General features: G+C 35.6%; 1 protein-coding gene across 1 annotated transcript in view; it reads right to left on the reverse strand.

The window, feature by feature from the left end:
• Positions 1 to 24742, reverse strand: part of DEUP1 (deuterosome assembly protein 1) — a gene marked incomplete at both ends in the record, with an annotated part of 101854 nt that overhangs the window by 19919 nt on the left and 57193 nt on the right. The window contains 4 exon segments of the mRNA XM_082661245.1: positions 931 to 1125; positions 4310 to 4333; positions 21735 to 21821; positions 23525 to 23722. Of these exon segments, the coding sequence (XP_082517371.1) occupies positions 931 to 1125; positions 4310 to 4333; positions 21735 to 21821; positions 23525 to 23722 (504 nt within the window).

Genomic DNA, 24742 nt, shown 5'->3' on the forward strand with positions numbered 1-24742 from the left:
TGTCAGATGGGAAAACAAAGGTTAAGTGAATTTCCCGAAGTTGCAAATATTAATTATATTTTATGAAAACAATATGTAAAGTTTTCATGCTAAGTATTATGAGCTTCAAAGCAAAAGTTGTATTGAAGTTGGGTCTGGACTTACTAATTTGCCGTTTCTAAGCACCATGGAATGTTAATAAATCAAATAAGTTTGGGGAATGTTGCACATCACACCTGTTCCTGGAAACTCACAATGTAATTAGCAATATTAATGACTTTGAGAAATCCTGTAGAAAAGAAACTTGTTTGTCTTGCTGAGCATTTTCCAAGTATGGGAAAATGGTGAAAGAACTCCGGAGACAGCTCTGACTCCATAAATACTTTACTAAAGTTGAAGAAATTAGCCAATTTTATGGCTGATGTATTTACTTAAATTTTCAACTAAGACATTTTAAAGAGCCTGGGGATAATGAGGGCAGCAGATAGTGATTTTCCACACTCTTCTTTTCACACAGAAAAGACCTCTCTTACACATTCATAGATTCTTTCCTATGAAATGACCACAGTTTTTCACCACTGCCGGAGTGTCAATATAAAGTGTATATATATTTGAAGTTAAGTCAGACATGCTATCTTCCTATATTTTGACGTAAAAAATAAGATTACTTATTTGTATATTTTGTATACCACATCAGGTTCTAAGAAGGATGTGAAGTGACGAAAACTCATTTTAACACTCTACCCATTTCACTGTTATACTTTGAAAGCTATTGGCAACACAGAATTTCATATAAAAAACGGTATATCTAGACTATTGAATTATCACCATAAAATAAATGTTAAACAACTGAAGAGAAAGTATATAAAATTATAATTTGAATTGTTTAAAAATAAATGTCACTTAAATGTCTGTACATTTATGTCCTTATGTAATGGTGTCAGCATACCAATCTTCATTTTTTCCCTTATTTTTTTGGCTCTGATAGGCATACCTTCCTATTTCTTTGTAGGTATTTTGGTTAGCCCATGCTGATTTTCCAATGGCATGAAGTTTTGCAAGATCATTTCGGAGCCTTTCATTCTCATATTCCAGTTTGTTAATAGATGTATGCCTTGCATGTTCCCTGTTAGTGAAGTCCATACTCTAGAGAATAAAATAAACTATCATTGAAAAAATTGTTACTTACAAGTGACGCATGTTTTCTGTGCGTTTGGACACACGTTGGAAAGACCCTTTAATTTGAGTCAAGTGATGTCGCTCTACTCCTGTGTGCCTCCTAAATGCCTCTTCTCACCCCCGCCTTCTCACAACACAGGTACTCAGGGACAGCTGCCACTGAACACATCCCAGTAAAAGGGGTGCACACACTACTGCCCACGCTCCAGTACAGAAAAGGCTCACTCCACGCATTACCGTTCTCTGCAGCTAGAAGAAATTGGCTAGATAAAGGAGTTTTTGTGTTTATAGGGTATGCCTTCTAGTGCTGATTAATAATGGAACCAGAATTAACATAGCTTTCAATTTTAAAAGATTTTTTTCTTATTAAAACAATACGTGTCATTATAGAAAATCACACATCAATTCCCCACTGTTGGGTGATGCAACAAATTATATACTAAATCCATGTAGACTGGGATATGATTCTGGACCATTCTATACCAAGATCATTAGATCCTGGTTGAGAGCGTGCCAATACCACACAGTTTTGAGCAATGTAGCTACATGATAAAGTTTTACTCTCTAGTACGGGCAACCCAATTTTAATGTCTTCATAAAAGAATAAGCAGCATATTTAAATCACAAAATGAGAGGTTTAGAGCAAGAAGAAAGATTCCTGATGCTGTTTTAATTAAATGCTGTAAGAAGTTTCTTAGGGAGAGTCTAAACTTTTTTTTTTTTTTTTTTTGCGGTACGCGGGCCTCTCACTGTTGTGGCCTCTCCCGTTGTGGAGCAACAGGCTCCGGACGTGCAGGCTCAGCGGCCATGGCTCACGGCCCCAGCCGCTCCGCGGCATGTGGGATCTTCCCGGACCGGGGCACGAACCCATGTCCCCTGCATCGGCAGGCGGACTCTCAACCACTGCGCCACCAGGGAAGCCCTAAACTTTTTTCTCACAAAATTTTAAAAAACAGGATATATACTCACATGAAAACTCATGAAAATGCTTTAAATGACCCCATGTAGTCCTTTATAGTGTTATGATTTGAATACCCATGAATTATGTAGTTGCTGATTAAACAATAGCTCTCTGCTTTCAGAAGGATAATATTTTAGCACAAAAAGCATGACATGAGTAAAATATCTTTTGAAGCTACAAATGTCTATGTTTCAAAGCTCGTAAGACTATAGTTGATTATGGCTTAGAACTTTCATTTGTAAGTTTCTAAATTTAAGGCTTTGAGTGCCATTTCATATGGGCTGCCATGCCATAAAGTCATTCAAAAATTTTTGACTAATTGCACATTTAAAATTATTCATATACTATCATATTAGTATCAACATTGATAAGTATAGAAATATATATTAGTCATTTAAAATGTTTACCTATTTGTTTTATTTTTTGCTTCACAGGCAAAGTCTGTTTATTAAAATTTTTGTTTACTGCCTAATGTATTATAGAAGTTTATGAATTTTAGAAAGATCTTACTTTTGAATGAAAAAAAAAAGTGCTCCAGGAGATCAAGTGTCCTCAAAACAGTACAGCAAGGGTTATATGCTTATATGTCTATTGACCAAGATGCCCTTTGGGAAAGAAGGGCCATTCAAGGTATTTCTCTGCTTGTTAGGCCCTTGCCTTTAGTATATCTCAACTTTGCTCATTTGAGGTACACTGGTGCATATAAAAGAGTAATCTATAATCTGCTTTAAAAGAGAAAGGATTGTTTATTCTAAAATTAGAGCAGATTTGTGATAAACATAAAGAAGGCAGATCTTATAAAATTTGTACTCATAAGGAGAATACTCATACGCACAGATCTGTTTGAAAAAGATCTTGGAAAAGATTCAAAATTTTACTCCTAAAAAGACATCTACTGGTCAAAATATATAATTCTTGATGTTCTGCTGCTCTGTTACAATTTTATTCAAAAATTTTCTATAAAATTAGATTTCATCTGTGACTCTTTGGCCCAGTGTTGGTTTAAAGTAATTAAGAATGATAGTAATGATTTTTTTAAAAACTCAGAATTTTCTAAATGCACCAAAATTAAATGTGGTGTGAGCATGACCTGAAAGAATTACACAGGTAATGTATCTACACGATTTGTATTTAAAAGTGTTTTCCAGTTTCCTGGACAACATTTTGGGGCTCTCTCGTTTTATTTTTTTCCGAAATACTTTTCTAGGGATTTCAGAAATATATCCTCAACTAGATGGTTATCATGCATTGATTAAACTTTACCTCTGTACTGCTGATCAGTTCTTTTACAGGCCCATTATCTCAATTTCTTGTTTTTTTCCTCCCAAATTTTACAGTTTCATAGTTTTTTTCTTTCGACTTTTTTTCTTGAAATGGAAAAACCTGCTGGTGCCTGTTTACTTGAACTCACCGGCTCAAGGCCAGTTGAGGTGCTGAACCGTCTGAATGATAGTACTTTGTATGTGCACTTTTTCTCTTAAATTCATGTGTATTCTACAATAGTAATTAGGCTAACAAAGTACTTCTACAGAAGGACTGGCTTTAATCATGTTAATTTAAGGTTACTATATTAATTTTTAGTATATAAATGGATTTTTAGATGCTTATGAGGGTACTAATTTTTTATGCTGTTATTTTGTTTAGCAAACTTTATGGATAGTGAAAGGCAAATTAGTCTTAAAAATTACCATAAATTCTGAGTTCTGATTAAATCTAACTGGATTACACCTTCATTAAATAAAAGAAAATTTAACAAATACAAATATAGGTCTAAATAAATATGGAATCACAAAAATCTATCATGATAAAATTGATTCTTCATAATTTACCCAGGAGCAGAATAAAGATAAACCCCTCACTTTTCTCCATACAGTCAAGTTTTTGCACAAAAAACCTCTTGCTAGTACTGTTCCTATTCTAAGTGTCTCACTGAGACCGGAGGACAACTTACATACCAGGTGGATAGTCCCAACAGTAAATTCTCCAGAGGAAAATGGGGGTGGTCACAGCCCCAGGTATGCAATAGGTTAGAACTGAGTGCAGGGCTGCTGTTCCTACCTGGGTAGGTCCTACCACTGGGTGGGTGTCATTTTTCAACCTTTTTTTCCCCTAAGTGTAAATAATCAGGGAGTTTCACAATTAATTAAGCAGAAAAGTTCTCAAAGCTCTAGTTATTCAGAAATGACCTACCTTTATATCAGTAATTCCATTTGTCTAGGAAGGAAAAAATAATTGTTATTTTAATATTATACAAATACTACATATTTTAGAAGATCTAAAAATAATGATGTAAATATTATGTTTCTTATTGCGTGAGGTAAAGTTTCAGCACAAATTATTTAATTGTATGTTTACTTATTAATTTTAGTGATTTCAGAGCAAATTAACTATCTAATTATGGGATTTTAACATATAGCAGATATGAGTTTTCTTTATTTAATCTTTAAACAGATAAGTGCTAAATAGGTGACAATAGATTATAAAGGCTTAAAGAGCCGAGTCATATTGAATTCTTTTTTATTATTCAATAGACACAAGATTTTTCTCTTTGGGCAGTGGCTTGACTATTTCAATTATCAAAGTCAATTCCAAATCTTCATATATAAAAAATGGAGAGCAATTATAAAGTCAACTTCCTATGAGGGGAATGTGTTCAAGATGGCATAGTAGGAAGATCCTGAACTCACCTTGTCCCAGGGGCACACCAAAATTACAACTACTTATAGAGCAACTACCTATGAGAAAAACCTGAAGACTAGCAGAGAAGATTTTCCATGACTAAAGTTACAAAGAAAGAACCACAACGAGACGGGTAGAAGGGGTGGAGACACAGTATGGTCAGGACCCACATTCCTGGATCAGCAACTTTCAAATTGGAAGAATATCATAATTGCAGAAGTCCTCCCCAAGGAGCAAGGGATCTGAGCCCCACATCAGGCTCCCCAGACTGGGGGTCCTGTACCAGGAAGATGAGCCCCTAGGATGTCTGGCTTTGAATACCAGCAGGACTTATGTTAAGCCAGAGGGCTGTAGGGAACAGAGACTCTGCTCTTCAAGAAAACACACAAAATTTCTCATGCTCCAAGTCTCAGCACAGAGGCAGAGTTTGAAAGGATCCGGGATCAGATAAACTTGCTAATCTTGGAGAGCCTCCTGGAGCGGCAGGAGGCAACTAGGACTCCCCTGGGGATGATGATACAGGTGGCAGCCATTCTTGGGAGCTCGTTCTACCACATGGATACCAGCACTGGCAAGCGCCATTTTGGAGATCTCCCTCTAGCCTCTTAGTGCCAGGGGTTACCTGCCCACCAGCTGGATGGCATCAGTCCCAGGACTTCATGGGCTGCACATCCAGCTGTGCCAGGACATGGCCCCACCTATCAGAGGTCTGGAACCAGCCTCAGGCCCCACAGGCCCCATGGTCAGCTATGCTGGGGCCCAACTCCACCCACCTGTGGGCCAGCATTCACCACATGAGGCAAAGCCTGGCAGCCACCCTCGCAAGGGCCCAGCCCTGCCAACCAGTGTGCCCACAGTAGTTAGCCATGCCATAAGAGAAGGGTTCATGCAGCCCACATATGAGGCATCCCAAGAGCACACAACTCTGGTGAATAGAGGGGAGTGTTCTGCTGGGCCCCATAGGACATCTCTTACATAAAGCCACTTCTCCAAAATCAGGAATCATAATCAACCTACCTACTATGAAGAAATAAAAACAGAAAATTAGGCAAAATGAGGGGAGAGAGATATATATTCCATATGTAGAAGAGGTAGGTGAAGGGAGATAAGCAATCTACCCAATAAAGAGTTCAAGGCAATGATTTTAAAGATGCTCAACGAGCTCAGGAGAAGAATGGATGAACACAGTGATAAGTTTAACAAAGAGTTAGAAAATACAAAGAAGAACCAAAAAGAGCTGAAGAATACAATAACTGAAAAAATACACTAGAAGGGATCAATAGGAGATTAGATGATAGAGAGGAATGGGCCAGTGAACTGGAAGACAGTAGTGGAAATCACCCAACCTGAACAGAAAAAAGAAAAAATAATTTAAAAAAATGAGGACAGTTTAAGATACCTTTGGGACAACATCAAGGATACTAATATTCACATTATAGGGGTCGCAGAAGGAGATGGGAGAGGGAAAGGAGCAGAGAACTTACTGGAGGAAATAATAGCTGTAAATCTCCCTAACCTGGGGAAGGAAACAGACATCTAGGTCCAGGAAGCATAGAGAGTCCCAAATAAGATGAACCCAAAGAGGCCTTCACCAAGACACATTATAATTAAAATGGAAAAAAATTAAGGTAAAGAGAATCTTAAAAGCAGTAAGAGAAAGCAACTAGTTACATACAAGGGAACTCCGAAAGACTGTCAGCTGACTTTTCAGCAGAAACTTTGCAGTCCATCAGAGGATGGCATGATATATTTAAAGTGATGAAAGGCAAAAGCCTACAACCAAGAATACTCTACCCAGTAAGGCTATTATTAAGATTTGAAGGAGAGACAAAGCTTTTAGCAAAAGCTATAAGTGTTCAGCACCACTAAACCGGATTTACAGGAAATGTTACAGGGACTTCCTTAAGCAGAAAAGAAAAGGTCACTACTAGAAATATGAAAATTAGGAAAGGAAAAACTCTCATTGGTAAAGGCAAACATACAGAAGGTAGTAAAGCTAGTAGAAGGTTAAAAGACAAAAGTATTAAAATCATCTATATGTAAAGATGTACAGCTTTACATATGTAAAGCTAGTAGAAGGTTAAAAGACAAAAGTATTAAAATCATCTATATCTATAGTAAATAGTTAAGGAATACACAAAACAAAGAGATATAAAACATGACCTCAAAAACATTAAACGTGAGTGGGGAGTAAAAATGTAGAGTTGTCAAAATGCATCTGAACTTAAGAAATCATCATAAACATAGTCATCAAATCACAAGGAAAACAGCAAAAGAAGAAAAGAACAAAAAAGAACTATGAAAACAATGAACAAGATGGCAGTAAGCACATAATTATTAATAATTACTTTAAATATAAGTGGCCCAAACACTCCAATCAAAAGACACAGAGTGGCTGAACAGATTAAAAAACAAGACCCATATATATGCTGCCTACAAGAGACACACTTAGATCTAAAGACACAAACAGACTGAAAGTGAGGGGATGGAAAAAGGTATTCTATGCAAATGGAAATGAAAAGAAAGTTGGGGTAGCAATACTATCAGACAAAATAGACTTTAAAACGAAGACTATAACGAGCCAAAGAAGGACATAGCATAATGACAAAGGGATCAATTCAAGAAAAAGATATAACAATTATAAATATATATGCACCCAACATGGGAGCACCTAAATACATAAGCAAATATTAACAAACATAAAAGGAGAAAGTGAAAGTAATACAATAATAGTAGGGGACTATAACAACCTACTTACATCAATGGACTCATCATCCAGATAGAAAATCAATAAGGAAATACTGCCCATAAATGACACACTAGAGCAGTTAGAATTAATAGATACATACAAAACATTTCATCCCAAGCCAGCAGAATACACATTCTTTTCAAGTGCACATGGAAAATTCTCTAGAATAGATCACATGCTAGGCCAGAAACAAGTCTCAATACATTTAAGAAAATTGAAATTATATCAAGCATCTTTTTCGACTACAATACTATAAGACTAGAAATAACTAAACGGAAAATTGTAAAAACAAAACAAAACAAAACAAAACATGCTGTTAAACAACAAATTGGTCACTGAAGAAATAAAGAGAAAATACAAATATCTGGAGACAAATGAAAATGGAAACACAATTCGAAATCTATGGGAATGAAGCAAAAGCAGTTCCAAGAGAGAAGTTTATAGTGATACCAGCCTACCTCAGGAAACAATAAAAATCTCAAACAATCTAACCTTGCACCTAAAGAAACTAGAAAAAGAAGAATAAACAAAACCCACACTTAGCAGAAGGAAAGAAATCATAAGATCAGAGCATAAATAGATGAATTAGAAGCTAAAAAAATAGAAAACATTAATGACACTAAGAGCTGCTCCTTTTAAAAGATAAAAAATTGATAAACTTTTTAAAAGATAAAAAATTGATAAACTTTTAAAATGAGTCAGACTCATAAAGAAAAAAAAGAAATACAGCCCAAATAAATAAAATCAGAAATGAAAATGGAGAAATTACAACTGACACCACAGAAACACCAAGCATTGTAAAAGATTATTATGAATAATTATACACCAATAAAATGGACAACCAAGAGGAAATGGATAAATTTTTAGAAATGTACAATCTTCCAAAACTGAATCAAGAAGTAGAAAATATGAACAGACATTACCAGTCATGAAATTGAAGCAGTAATCAAAAAACTCCCGATAAATAAAAGTTAAGGATCAGACAACTTCACGGGTTAATTCTACCAAACATTTAAAGAAGAGTTAATGCTGATCCTTTTTAAACTATTCCAAAATATTGAGGGGGAAGGAATGCTTCTGAACTCATTCTGTGAGGCCAGCATCAGATTGATGCTGAAACCAAACAAAGACACCATACACACACACACACACACACACACACACACACACACTCCACAGGCTAATATCACTGCTGAACATAGATGCAAAAGTCCTCAACAAAATACCAGCAAATCTAGCTCAACAACACTTTAAAAAGATCGTACACCATGATCAAGTGGGATTTATCCCAGGGATGCATGGATGGTTCAATATCTGGAAATCAATCAATTTGATACACCACAGTAACAAATTGAAGAATAAAAGTCATGTGATCATCGCAATAGATACAGATAAAGCTTTTGACAAAATTCAACATCCATTTATGATAAAAGCTCTCCAGAAAGTGGGCATAGAGGGAACGTACCTCAACATAATAGAGGCCCTATATGACAAACCCACAGTTAACATCATACTCAACAGTGAAAAGCTGAAAGCAATTCCTCTAAGATCAATACCAAGACAAGGATACCCACTCTTGCCACTTATTTAACATAGTACTGGAAGTCCTAGCCACAGTAATGAGACAAGAAAAACAAATAAAAGGATTTCAAATTGGAAAAGAAGAAGTAAAACTGTCACTGTTTGTAGATGACACGAAACGATATATAGAAAACCCTCAAGATGCCACCAAAAAACTATTAGATGTAATAAATGAATTCAATAAGTTTCAGGATACAAAATTAATATACAGAAATCCTTTGCATTCCTATACACTAATAATGAACTATCAGAAAGAGAAATTAAAAAAACATTCCCATTTATAATCACATTAAAAAAATAAAATACCTAGGAATAAATCGACCTAAGGAGGTGAAAGACCTATACCTGGAAAACTATAAGACACTGATGAAAGAAATTGAAGATGACTGAAACAAATGGAAAGATATACTGTGCCCATAAGTTGAAAGAATTAATATTGTTAAAATGACCCTTTTCCCCAAGGCAATCTACAGATTCAATGCAATCCCTTTCAAAATACCAACCGTATTTTTCACAGTACTAGCAGAAATAATTCTAAAACTTGTTTAGAAATGCAAAAGACCTTGAATAACCAAAAAAAAAATCTTGAGAATGGAGAACAAAGCTGGATATATCATGCTCCCTGACTTTAGACTATATCACAAAGCTACTGTAATCAAAATAGTATGGCACTGGCACAAAAATAGTACATTGATCAATGGAACAGACTAGAGAGCCCAGAAATAAATCCACACTTATATGGTCATTAATCTACAACAAAGGAGGCAAGAATATACAATGGGAAAAAGTCTCTTCAATAAATGGTGTTGGGAAAACTGGACAGCTACATGCAGAAGAATCAAACTGGACTACTCTCACACCATTCACAAAATAAACACAGAATGGATTAAAGATTTAAATGTAAGACCTGAAACCAAAGAACTCCTAGAAGGAAACATAGGCAGTATACTCGTTTACACTGGTCTTAGTAATATAGTTTTTGGATCTGTCTCCTCAGGCAAGGGAAACAAAAGCAAAAATAAACAAGTGAGTTTACATCAAACTAAAAAGCTTTTGCACAGGGAAGGAAACTATAAACAAAATGAAAAGGCAGCTTAACAAATGGGAGAAGATATTTGTAAATGATACATCTGATAAGGGGTTAATATCCAAAATATATAAAGAACTGATACAACTCAACATCAAAAAATAAAACTGATTAAAAAATGTGGATGTCAATAGACATACAGATGACTAAAAGACATGAAAAGATGCTCAACATCACTAATCATCAAGGAAATGCAAATCAAAACCACAATGTGATTATCTGTTAACACCTGTTAGAAAGGCTATCATAAAAAAGACAGAAAATAACAAGTGTTGGTGAGGATGTGGAGAAAAGCAATGTTCGTGCCCTACTGGTGGGAATATAAATTGGTACAGCCTCTAAGGAAAAAAATATGGAGGTTCCTCAAAAAATTAAAAACAGAACTGTCATATGATCCAGCAATTTCACATCTGGGTATTTACCTAAAGAAAACAAAAACACTAACTCAATAGCTAAGATATGGAAGCAACCTAAATGTCCATCAATAGACACATGGATAAAGAAGATGTGGTGTATATATACAATGGAATATTATTCAGCCATAATTTTTAAAAAATGAAATCTTGCTATTTGGGACAACAAGTGGATCTAATGGATGGATCTAGAGGCTATTATACTAAGTGAAATAAGTCAGACTGAGAAGCACAAATACCATATAATCTCACTTATACGTGGAATCTAAAAAACAAAATAAAACAGACTCAAGGATACACAGAACAAACTGATGGTTGCCAGAGTGGAGGGCGTAAGGGTGGATGGGTGAAATAAGTGAAGGGGATTAAGAGGTACAAATCTCCAGGTATAAAATAAATAAGCAATGGGATGTACTAAACAGCATATGGAATATGGTCAATAATACTGAAATAACTTTATATGGGACAGATGGTTACTAGACTATTGTGGTCATTTCATAATATATGCAAATGTTAAATCACTATGAGGCACACCTGAAACCAACATATTTTATGTCAAGTACATTTCAATTAAAATAACCTTCCTATATGAAGTAAAATGTTACATAAAATATATATGATTAAATGCTATTTTAATAAGATCACATTGAAGGCTATACATCAATGGCATTCCATTTTATGATAGCCCATTAACAAATCTTTAGACATATATATTATATGTGTGTGTATATATATATATATATGTGCTAAGTTCTCCAGATGTAATCAAATATCAAAAAGTGACTCTGCCTTTATAGAAAATATAATAAAATTGAGTAGGCTAAAGTAACATGTATGAAAAAATAGTAAATAATATAGATATGGTATAATTATGTGTTAAATTATGTTGCACCAAGTAGGAACTCAAATGTTTTCTGAATCAATGAATGTCAACAATTATTGGGATTGAGATCATTCAGAAAGTGAGATAAGACAAGGCTTCAGTGATCTTTTTAATGATATTAGAAATGATTTTCATGATAACTTATTCATGCTTCTTAGACTACAGGTGAGTCCCATAAATCCGCAAGTATTCATTGAGCCCTACACTATACCAAACCCTATATGAAGAAAAAGTATAAAACATAGTCCACTGCTTCCCTCAAGAAGTCTATGACTGATGAGACAAAACATACCCATACTAAACAATTAAAAAAATAAAAGTAGACAATTCTAAACTTAGTGCTAAACTGTTATAACTAAGTGCTAAAGAAAGTCAAAGACAGGAGAACTAAATGGGCCCTAGAGTAATGGGAGATGAATTCATGGAGGAAATAAAATTTAATCTAGTCCCTTAAGGGACTGGTAGGATTTTTTTTTTTTTTGCGGTACGCGGGCCTCTCACTGCTGTGGCCTCTCCCGTTGCGGAGCACAGGCTCCGGACGCACAGGCTCAGCAGCCATGGCTCACGGGCCCAGCTGCTCCGCGGCATGTGGGATCCTCCCGTACCGGGGCACGAACCCGTGTCCCCTGCATCGGCAGGCGGACTCTCAACCACTGCGCCACCAGGGAAGCCCGGGACTGGTAGGATTTAATAAAGAAAAGGGTATGTCTTTACTCTCGTAAAGTAAAGGAAAGGTGGAGGACATATAATATGTTAATTAATTCATCATTCACTCATTCATTTATTCATTCACTCATCCAACAGAAGATTTTTTCAGTGCCTCCTATATTCAGGCACTATAGTAAGTGCTGAGGTACAATGGTAAACTAGGACCATAACTGCCCTCAGTGAGCCTACTGGTAAGGGGATGGGTAGCTGACAAGGAACAGGTAATTTTAATATTGCGGTATGATAGGTGTTAAGTAAAGGATGCTATGATGGCTTCGAGGAGGGACTCTTAACAGAGGAAAATCGGGGAAGATTTCGTATAACACGTAAAATTTATGTGGAGAGACTTGAAACATTAATAGGGCATGGCCATGTGAAGTAGGGAAAGGGGATTTTTAGGGAGAAGGAAAAGCATGTGCAAAGGCCTGGTAATAAGAAAGAACATGAGAAATGAGCATTACACACACAGATGAGAATAAGCTACTCTAGCTATAGTGGAGGCTTTGTGTAAGTCACTACAGGGAAACAAAGTGGGTGAGCCAGATTAAGGAAGCTGTGGAATGTGAAGAGTTCTGACTTCCTATGGGAAATTGAGCACATGTTCTACAAGGAAAGCTTATGTAAAGAAAGCATATCTGGTCTGAGAAGTGCCCAACTTGGAAGCCATTCTATGATCCAGAAGAGATAACTGACATTATCTCTATCCTTTAAGAGAAAGTACACAGCCAGAGAAGCAGAGGGCCAAGGCCAAATTTGAAGGATGAGTAGAGGAAGAAGGGTGAGGAGCCAGTGAAGAAAACAGAAGAAACAGAACCACGGGATATAATAACAGTTAATATCATGCACTTGGAGTTATCAAGCTATGTGATCTTGGGCAAATTACTTACAAGCTATGTGATCTCGGGCAAATTACTTAAAAACTTAAAGATTTCTTTTTGAAATGAAATGGGGATAATAATACCTACCATACACACACGGTATAAGAATGTAGACACTAATGTACGTAAAGTATTCAGCAGAGGGCAAGGCATGTAGTAAACACCCAATGAACAGCAACTCTTTGTTGTTATACAGTTCTACCAGTCTCCCTGACTTTTTATCTCTAGTCTCTGTACATTATATTACCTTATCATGACTCATTCCCACCACTCTGTCTGGCTAATTATTCCTCAGATGCCTTTTCTGACTCCCAATACTGGGTTAGGTAATCCCTATACAGCCCCCTGCACTCTGCAATTTCCTATCACTCTTTAGCATAACTATCTAGTTAATTGTCTGTATCCACTAATGTATGTCTCCTTCCACTAATATTAAGCTCCATGAATTCAAGGATGTAGTCTGACTTACAATCCTAACATACTGCCTGACACATAGCAGACATTCAATAAGTATTTATAGAATGAATGAAAACATTCTGTGGTGACTGTGGCATGCGATAAATACAGAACAGAATAGAGAACCCAGAAATAAACCCGTACATGTACAGTCAACTAATCTTTGACAAGGGCACCAAGAACACACAATGGGGAAAGGATGGTCTTTTCAATAAGTGTTGTTGGGAAAACTAGACGTTCACAAGCAAACAAATGAAACTAGACCTCTATCGTAGACTACTCACAAAAACTAACTCAAAATAGATTAAAGACTTAAATGTAAGACCTGAAGCTGTAAAACTCCTAGAAGAAAACACAAGGGAAATAGCTGTTTAACATGGGCCCTGGCAATGATATTTTGGATATAACACCAAAAGCACAGGCAACAAAAGCAAAAATATACAAGTGGGACTACACCAAACTGAAAAGCTTCCTGCACAGCAAAGGAAACAATCGACAGAGTGAAGAGGCAACCTATGGAATGGGAGAAAATATTTGCCAACCATTTATCTGAAAAGGGGTTAATTTCCACAATATATAACAAACTCATTCAACTTAACAGCAAAAATACGAACAATAAAAATTGGGCAAAGGGCCTGAATAGACATTTTTCTAAAGAAGACATACAAATGGCAAGAGACACATGAAAAGTTATTAACATCACTAATCATCAAGGAAATGCAAATCGAAACCGCAATGAGATATCACCTCACACCTGTTAGGATGGCTAGTATCAAAATGGCAAAAGATAACAAGTGTTGGTGAGAATGTGGAGCAAAGAGAACTCTTGTACACTGCTGATGGGAATGTAAAGTGGAGAAGCCACTCTGGAAAACTGGTCGGAGGTTCCTGAAAAAATTAAAAATAGAAGTAACATGTGACCCAGCAATCCCACATCTGGGTATATATCTAAAGGAAATGAAATCAGTATTTTGAAGAGATATCTGCACTCCCATGTTCATTGCAGCATTGTTCACAATAGCTAAAATATGGAAACAACCTAAGTGTCTATGAATGGATGAATGGACACAGAAAATTCCACATAATGGAATATTATTCAGCCATAAAAAGAAGGAAATCCTGCCATTTGTGACAACATGGGTGAATCTGGAGGACATTATGCTAAGTGACATGATCCAGACAGAGAAAAACAAATGCTGTATGATTGCAGTTATATGTGGAAATTCTTTAAAAAGTCAAACTGATAGAAGCAGAGAGTAGAATGGTGGTTGCCAGGGGCTATCTGGGGCGGGGGTGGAATGAGCAGATGTTGAATCAAAGAATACAAACTTTCATTTATAAGGTGAAAAACTTCAGGAGATCCAATGTACAGCATAATGACTATAGTTAATAACACTGTATTGTACATTGGGAATTAGCAAAGAGAGTAGATCTTAAGTGTTCTTACCACGTACACACACAAATGGTAACTATGTGAGTGAAGGATGTGTTAAATAATTTGTGGTAATCATTTCACAATGTATATATATATCAAATCATCACATTGTATACTTCAAATATAAACAATTTTACTTGTCAATTATACCTTAATAAATCTAGGGGGGAACAAAAGAAAGCTTTAAGAAACCAATGTGAAACTGACTAACTTCATTAAAACTTGAGTGCTAACTTCTCTGTGGGATATATACTTTCTAATATTCTTGTTTTGAGGAGTGAGGGAGACTTGGAAGTTGGCATCTTGCTGCATCTCCCCTGTACCATGTTTATTTCTAACCTTTTGCTCCTGAGCCAAGTGAGCGAGGCTCCTGTCAGGGAAAGCTGGTGAAGACTCCTTCCCTCCCTCAGAGCAAGCAGGGCCACGTAACCCAGGAGGGGCTTGGCTGGGTTATATTAGCCCTCTTGGGTGTGCCTGATCGTCCAGTTCTCAGAGACCAAGCCCACTCTATGACTGGCAGAGTGCATTTGAAGAGAAACATATAGGAAAACATTTCACAGCAAAATTGATGGGATGCAGCAAAAGCTATATCCAGAGGAACACAGAGAGCTTTAAAAACCCTTACGATTAAAGAAAAAGATATAAAATTAAGAAATTCAGTATTTATCTTAAGATATTAGACAAAGTACAACAAAACAAATCAGGAAGAGGAAATTAATAGAAGACAGTAATAATGAAATTAGGAAGAATAAATAATAACAAATCCAAAGTCAATACTTTTAATACTAATAAAATAAGCAATGATTCTGTGTGCCAGACTTAAAAAAGAGAGAGAGTTAAACTATACAAACTTAGAATTAAGAAAGGAAACAAATACAGAATATAGAAGAGATGCAAAGAACTTTAGGATATCACTCCCTTTGGTAACAAGGAAACATACTGGAATGGGTAAAGATTTCCTAGAAAAATAAAAATGACCACAAACAACCTAAGAAGAAGTGAAATTTGAATATACCAGGTACCCTGAAAGAGAATAGAAAGGTAATTGAAAATCTACTTCGCTGAAACTTCAGTTACATATATATACATTCTTCTTTATATTCTTTTCCATTATGGTTTATCTTCACTGGTTCAACATCCAGACAGTTTCATAGCTAAGCTCCTTCTAACCTTTAAAGAACTGTAATTCCAATATTATTTAAACCATGCTAGACTGCTCATAAATACGGAAAGCCCCCAATTTATGTTATAAAGCCAGCATAACTGTATAACAAGGAAGACAAAAGAGAACTATATACAAATCTCATTTATACACATACATCTTAATTTCTAAATAAAATATTACCACATAGAATCCAGAAATATATCAAAACTGTTAGAGTATGACTGTGATATGTTGAAGTCCTAACCATTATTAATGCCTTAGAATGGGACTTTACTTGTAAACAGGATCTTTACTGAGGTAATCAAATAAAAAATGAGGTCATTAGGGTGGACCCTAATCCAGTATGACAGGTATTCTATAAAAAAGGGACATGTGGACACCGGGAAAGACATGCACAGAGGGAAGATGATATGAAGAAACAGAAAGAAGATGGCCATGTGAAGACAAAGCATTGGAGTGATGCATCTACAGTCCAAGGATTGCCAAAGATTGTTGGCAAATCACTAGAGGCTATAAACAGGCAAGGATGAATCCTCCCACACAGGTTTCAGAAGGAGCATGGCCCTGTTGACACCTTGATTTTAGACTTCTAGCTTCCAGAACTCTACAACAGTTTCTATTGTTTTAAGCCACCCAGTTTGTGGTACTTTGTTATGACAGCACTAGAAAGTGAATACAATGACCAAGAAGGTTTATTCCAGGAATTCAAAGGTGGATCAATATCAGCAAATCTGTCAATCATAGTCTATTACACATCAACAAATTAATGGACAAAAACTACATGATGTCACATATGCTGAAAAGGCATTTGATAAAACCGGCGGCAAATCTTAAAAACCCTAATTAGGAATAGAAAGACAAAATAAAGACCATAAGTCAAGAACAAATATTATCCTAAACAGTAAAACTCTAAAACAATTTCATCAATTAGACAAATCTGTCAACAATCACTATTATTATTTAATATTCTCTTGGAAGTGCTAGCAAGTTCAATATGACAAAAATTACTGATATGAACAGGAGAAAGGAAGAGATACAACTATTTTTGTTGAGACAACTGCATATCTCAAAAAACTTAAGAACCTCTAGTAAAATGCCTACTAAAATTAAAAGATAATTTGGCTCTTTTTTCTATATTAGCAGTAAGTTTTTAGATATGGAAAAAGGAAAATATTCCACTTACAACAGTGACAAGAATTATAAAATGCTTGAGAATAAGTTTAAAAAGAAAGGCACAGAATTTATACAAAGATGATTGTAAGGTCTTATTGAAGAGCATAAAATAAGAGATGAAGAAATGGAAAGCCATGCCATATTCTTGGATGGCAAATTTTACTATTATAAAAATGCCAATTCTTTCAAAGATAATATATAAACTTAATTCAATTCCAAATAGAATCCAACAGGAAATTATCAGGAGAAACTGGATTAATTGAGTTTAATATTTATATAAAAATTTAAGTTGGATTCCTGTTTTATATCATATGCAAAAGTGTAATTCAAATGGATTAAAGACTTAGATGAAGAATATAAAAATCTTTGAATAAACTATTTGTATTGTCTAGAAGTTGGAAGAACCATGTTACTCAAGGAAGGAAATTCAGATGCTATAAACAAAAGGATGTACATGTTTGACAAATAAAGGTTTAAAATTTTTTGTATGATAAAAAGATATCATAAATAAAATTAGAAACAACAAATTTAGAAAAATGCTGTTATAAACTGACAAGAAAAAATTGTCCAAAGAAAATGAGTTTGAGTTTTGCTTGAGAAAAAGGAGCAAAGAATATAATGAATTTATAGTACATTGTCAATAAATACGCAAAAATATGCTCACTGTAGTCAGGGAAATGCAAATTACACTACTATTGAGAGATCACTTTACACCCATCAGACCGACAAAAATATAAAAGAGCAATAACACCTATTATTTCCACTAAGGATGAAAGAAAAGGGTACTCTCATACAGAGACGGCAGAAATATGATTCGACAACAAATATTTTAAAATTAAAACATATTTTGAATCGGCAATTCCATTCTCAGAAAGCTATTCCAAGATGTATGTACAAGGATGTTTTTGACAGTATTGTGTATCTGTGTAAAAATCTAGAAACAGTTATTAATTATGAATGAATTACAGTTGACCCTTGAACAACAGGGGTTTGAACTGTGTGGGCCCACTATACATGGATTTTTTTCCCTAAATACATACCACAGTACTACAAGACCCAGAGTTGGTTGAATCCTCAGATATGGAGGAGGGCTGACTGTAAAGTTATGTACAGACTTTTGACTGCATGGAGTTAGCGCCCCTGACCCCTGCGTTATTCAAGGGTCAACCATAATTCTGAAAAAATAGCTGAATAACTTTTGATCATTCATATCATGGGATATTATTAAGCTACTCTGTACAATCAAATAAGACCTAAACTTGTTGACATAGGATCTGCAAAGGATACAAGACACAGAGAAGTGTGTAAAATCTAATCCATTAAAAAAAAAAAAATTAAAACCCCTAAATAGGTATATGACTACACACACACACAAACATGTATGAAAAAACACAAAATGATACATAGTGAATAGTTAACGTGTTATCTGGTGGATGGGTTAGGAGGTTGCTAGAGAAATGGAGGAAAGGGGAAGGGGAGAAGCAAGAGAAAAAGAGAGACTGCACTAAAATCACTAGTGTGTAAGTTACTCTTCAATTCATTAAAATTTGTATATACCTTACATGAGTATATATACATTTATTTTTTCTAAGAAATTAAGAAAAATAAAAAGGTGTTTCTCTACTGACTTGTAGAGTTGTCCGTGACACATAGTCAAAAGCCAGTTTAGAATAATGTATATATTACACATGTATTTCTGTAAAACAACACTCAGCTCATCCCTCCTAAGTGTGTACACAAGCAAGGAAAAAGTTATAGAATGCTACACACTAGCTGGTTAGCACTGAATACCTCTGGAGTCCAAACTGGGATTGGGGATAGGAGCAGAGATAATTAGCTTCTTCTTTACACATCTTCACGTGTTTTATTTCTTGAAAAAATGAAAACCAATAAATGAACAAAGCCAAATGCCTACAGGAGCCAGAGTGAAGCAGGCTTAGTGGGGGCTGTGACGAAGCAGAATACACAACGAAAAACATCCAGATTGGGGGCTTCCCTGGTGGCGCAGTGGTTGAGAGTCCACCTGCCGATGCAGGGAACACGGGTTTGGGCCCCGGTCCGGGAAGATCCCACATGCCGCAGAGCGGCTAGGCCCGTGAGCCATGGCCGCTGAGCCTGCGCGTCCGGAGCCTGTGCTCAGCAACGGGAGAGGCCACAACAGTGAGAGGCCCGTGTACCGCCAAAAAAAAAAAAAAAAAAATCCAGATTGAAATGTAAAAAATTAACATAAAAACCATTTATTTGAGAGAGAAAAAGACATAGATGAGGGCAGGATCCTAAATAACGTTTTCGTGTGTCCAGTTTAGAAAAAAAAGTCCTTGTGTTACACAAATTTTCTGTAACAGACAGGGAAATCACACATACTTTACTTTTTATCCATTTATACTCCAATCACAGGACCCATAACAAGGCCCAAAGAAGAATGCAGAATGCTTCTATTCTATGATGCTAGAATACAGACTATTAGGAGAACAAGCACATACTATCACAGAAATATAGTATCATCATAGGCAGAACACGCTTTGACATAAACTGTAGCAATATTTTTTTGGATCTGTCTCCTAAAGCAAAGGAAATAAAAGCAAAAAAAAACCCCAAATGAGACCTAATTAAACTTAAAAGCTTTTTCATAACAAAGGAAACCATCAACAAAATGAGAAGACAACCTACTGAATGGGAGAAAATATTTGCAAATGATATGACCAATAAGGGTTAATATCAAAAACAGCTCATACACTCAACATCAAAAAAACAAACAACCCGATCAAAAAATAGGCAGAAGAACTGAATAGACATTTTTCCAACGAGGACATTCAGATGGCCAACAGTCACATGAAAAAATGCTCAACATTCTTAATCATCAGAGAAATGCAAATTAAAACCACAATGAGATAACACCTCACACCTGTCGGAATGGCTCTCATCAAAAAGAACACAAATAACAAATGTTGTTGAGAATGTGGAGAAAAGGGAACTGTCACACACTGTTGATGGGAATGTAAATTGGTGCAGTCACTGTGGAAAACAGTATGGAGGTTTTTCAGAAAACTAAAAATAGAAATAAAAATTGCCATATGACCCAGCAATTTCATTCACGGGTATGTAACTGAGAAAAACAAAAAACACTGATTCAAAAAGATATATGCACCCCAATGTTCACAGCAGCATTATTTACAATTGCCAAGATACAGAAGCAACCTAAGCGTCCACCAACAGATGAATGGATAAAGATGATGTGGTACACACACACACACACACACACACACACACACACACACACACACACACACACACACAATGGAATACTACTCAGCCATAAAAAAGAATGAAATTTTGCCATGTGCAACAACATGGATGGACTTGGAGGGTATTATGCTAAGTGAAACAAGTCAGAGAAAGACAAATACTGTATGATATCACTTATATGTATAATCTAAAAAATACAACAAACTGGTGAACATAACAAAAAAGAAAGAGATTCACAGATATAGAGATAGGGGTAGGGGATTAAGAGGTACAAACTATCATGTATAAAATAAACTATGAGGATATATTGTATAACACAGGGAATATAGCCAATATTTTATAATAACTATAAATAGTGTATAACCTTTAAAATTGTGAGTCACTATGTAGTATACCTGTAACTTATATAATATTGTAAATCAACTATACTTCAATTAAAAAAGCAAAAATAAAATACTGACAAAAAAAGAAATACAGTATCCTGGCTTAAGAAAGGACCTTGGAAAATGCCCGATCCAACTTCCTCACTTTACAGCTGAGGAACGTGAGGCCAGGTTAAGCACCTGCCGTACTCCCTTCATTCCCTGCATGGCAGAAAATTATTTTATCTCAGAATTTTCACTCAGAGCAAATAAATGGTAGACAAGTAACAATGGTATTTCATTAGTTCAATAAATAAAAATTCTTCTATTTTACATGTAAAAAACCAACCCTCAACTGTTATATTAAACATTTGAAATGAAAGGCACAGAACCTGTTTAAGTTGCCTTGTGTAAACCTGTAAAGACACTGCTTGAAACCACACGGTCAGTCCTCAGTCATTCACTGATCCATCCTTTTTATTCAACCAGCATTCACTGAACACTGTCTATACTCCTGACACTGGGAGGTACTCTTGATACACACATTAGTGAGGCACAGTCTTTGTTTACCATCCAGTGGGGAAGTGATAAGCTATGAAACAAGTTGGACCCAAAATACAAACCAAGTGTAGATGGAATGATTTATTCTGACTGGAGTTTCAGGAGCAGCTTCATCAAGGGGAAAGTTGACACATGAGTCAGGCCATGTGTGGGAAGCATTCAGTAAAGAATGTCTGGGTAAATCCTGACCAACTAAGTAATCTCTCTGTTCAAGTTACTGAATGATTTCAGCATATTACCATGTACCATCCAGGGTCTAAATCTCCCATCATGCCTTTCAGGTGTGTGTTTTCAATTCTGACAGCTTTCTCTCTCTTATCTGAGACCTGAAAGGAGATTAGTAGTTAAAAGTGAATGTAAAATTCATAATAAAAGTTCACAATTCTATGAAAATTAATTTTATTTTGTTAATGTAAATATTTTCAAAGTGTAGTGAAGGGAAACACTTCTTAGGCAGGATCATCATAAATCAGGTATTTTCATTCAGTTCTCAGGTCTTCAGCAGGCCCCATTTTACCCTCCTTTTCTGATTGGTGCTAAATTAAAAATAGATACTTACAATAATGATTCATTATACTTTTCTATTCCAAAATTCCATTTCTCACTTCTATTTTTTTATGGTATGCAAATTACCATCAGAAAAATTACAGTTTTAAAAACATGCTTGAATAATAGTGTCCGTTAAATTTGTTCATGACCTGATTAATTTTTACAATACGCAAATATGATTTCATGTTTAATTTTGTTCTTCTTGATACTTCTGCCAAATTTCCTTCTTTTTTGTGACAACTTCATTTTGTCTCCTCATTTATTTTTTTCCCTAATTTCTTCTACTTAAGAGCACTTAGACAGCATTTGCCCTTTTATTTATCTAGGGCTCATTTCCATATAAAACACTTCCCTTAAAAAGGTTTACTTTTGTAAATTACAAAATATATTCTCCTTGACAAAAATCTAAAAATATAGAAGAATATAAAGGTGAAACTAAAAATCATTCATGATCCAACTACCCAGATCACTGTTAACACCTGTAAAAATATCATTTCCTTTACAGGTGCAACCAATGCTATTGTCCTATCTATGCTGTTTTCCTGTATATTATACAAATTAATCACAGTTTAAAGCTTATATTTGGGCAAAGGCAGAATCTTTTCTTGTTTTTACAATACTCAGGATTGAAATAGCCCTGTTATTTATGAAGTAACCCTCATATGCCTAGAAAATTATTGAATGGTGCTCTCAAAAACCCTATTTGGTGGTGAGATGAATTGGGAGATTGGGATTGACATATATACACTGATATGTATAAAATAGCTAACAAATAAGAACTTGCTGTATAAAAATGAATAAATAAAATTTAAAAATCCCTCTATATTTGGGGTAAAAACACTGAGAAACCCTATACTTTCAGTAGCAGGCCACCAGTTTGATGATGAGTATGGGACTGAGGGAATTTCAAAACGAATAGGAGGGGAGGGAGGAAGGGAAGACTTAGAAGTCACTTGCGGTATTTTAACAGTAGAACGTTATAATGGCTGTTTTCCCCCATGAACCAAGCTATGCATTGAGTGAATGTTCAGTAAATATGAAGTAATCTTCGTGTTTCATGTCCATTTTTTAAAACTCTAAAACAAAGGTATGAAGTGGGAGTGGGAAGTGCCCAAGAAAAGCTGGAGTAGAAGCTTTTTTTAAGATACAAATGTTAATAGAAGAGAACTATGGAAAACAAATTCAGGAAGAAATCTTTGACCAGAGCATGCTGTGGGAGGTGATCAGAATATGGGTCACTAGAAAATGTTAGCATGAGATTTAAAGAAATTTTCTTGTGCTGTCACTTGTTTCCCTGGTTCTTGTTTGATGACACTTTGCATTATCTCACCAAGGTTTTATGTGACTCCACAAAGCATTTCTGTGCTGTTAGTCTCAGAAACAATACAAGAAATACAACCCTTTTATTAATCAATAAGGAAGGCGACTATTTGCACTAAGCAAGAGTGACCTGGACAGGTGCTTCCTGCCGCTTGCATACCTGTTGTTTCGCCAACATTTTCTCTTTTATTTCTAACTCCATTTTTAACTGTCTTTCCAGAAAGGCAGCTTTCTTCATGATAGTTGCTATAGTGATTTCCTTCTGATGAAGCTCCTCGGTTAGGTCAGAGATTTCATTCCTCATTCTTTCCTGCTCAGAGCTATGGTACTCTTCCTCCTGATAGAGTTGGCTTCTTATCTGCAGCAGATATTTTCCAGAAAATAGTAACAAATCCTTTATACAGCAGCTGAAAGGTTTTATTGGCCATGTTCGGTCTTCCCATCCTATCTTAAAACTTTGCCAGACCTCACTTTACCCTCCTTTTCTGATCAAAGCTAAATGAAAAAGATACTTACAATAATGATTCATTGACTTTTTCCTTCCAATTTCAAAATTTTTTTTTCACTTCTATTTTCTATTGTATGTAAGTCATCACCAACTACTGATACCACTTTAATGACGACTTTGACAGGAAGGTGGGGAAAGTATTATCAAGCACTTTTCCCCCAGCTTCATTGACGTATACTTGCTATACAAAAACTGCACATAGTTCATGGATAAAATTTGGTGAGTTTGGACATACACTTGTGTTACTATCACCAAAATCAAGAAAATAAACATGACAATTACCCCTAAAAGTTTCTTTGTGTCCCTTTGTTTTTTTAATTTTGTGTACGTGTGGTAAGAATACTTAACTCAAGCTCTACCTTCTTAACAAATTTTTAAGTGCACAATACCTTACTGTTCACTGTTGCACTGTGTTGTGCAGCAGACTGTGGAACTCACTCATCTCGTGTAACTTACTTGATACCCATTAAACCACCACTCCGGATTTGGTGCCATGGAAGAGCACTGGACCCACAGCCCAGAGGCTGATGAACCATTTTTTAGGGAGAAAAAAATTGGCTTACAGAGGTTAAGTGACCTGCTCAAATTCATAAAGCTATTAACTGGCAGAGCTAGGTCTAGAACTTAGGACTGTTGGATCTAAATTCAGTGCTTTTTTGGACTAAATCATGCTGTACTATTTGTGACTGAACACTATGTTTTTAAGAATCTTGTTACAATAAATTTCAAACTTAAGGTGTCCATCAAAAAGCATCGCCTACACTTCTTAAGCCGGTGGAGTCTCATATTCTTAACTTTAGCTAAACCTTCCACGGTAGAAACCTCTGGATCACCTTGGACTCCTCCCCTCCCTCATCCTCCCAAATCAAG

This window comes from Grampus griseus (genome assembly GCF_964374135.1).
Source record: "Grampus griseus genome assembly, chromosome: 8".
Classification (NCBI taxonomy): Eukaryota; Metazoa; Chordata; class Mammalia; order Artiodactyla; family Delphinidae; genus Grampus; species Grampus griseus.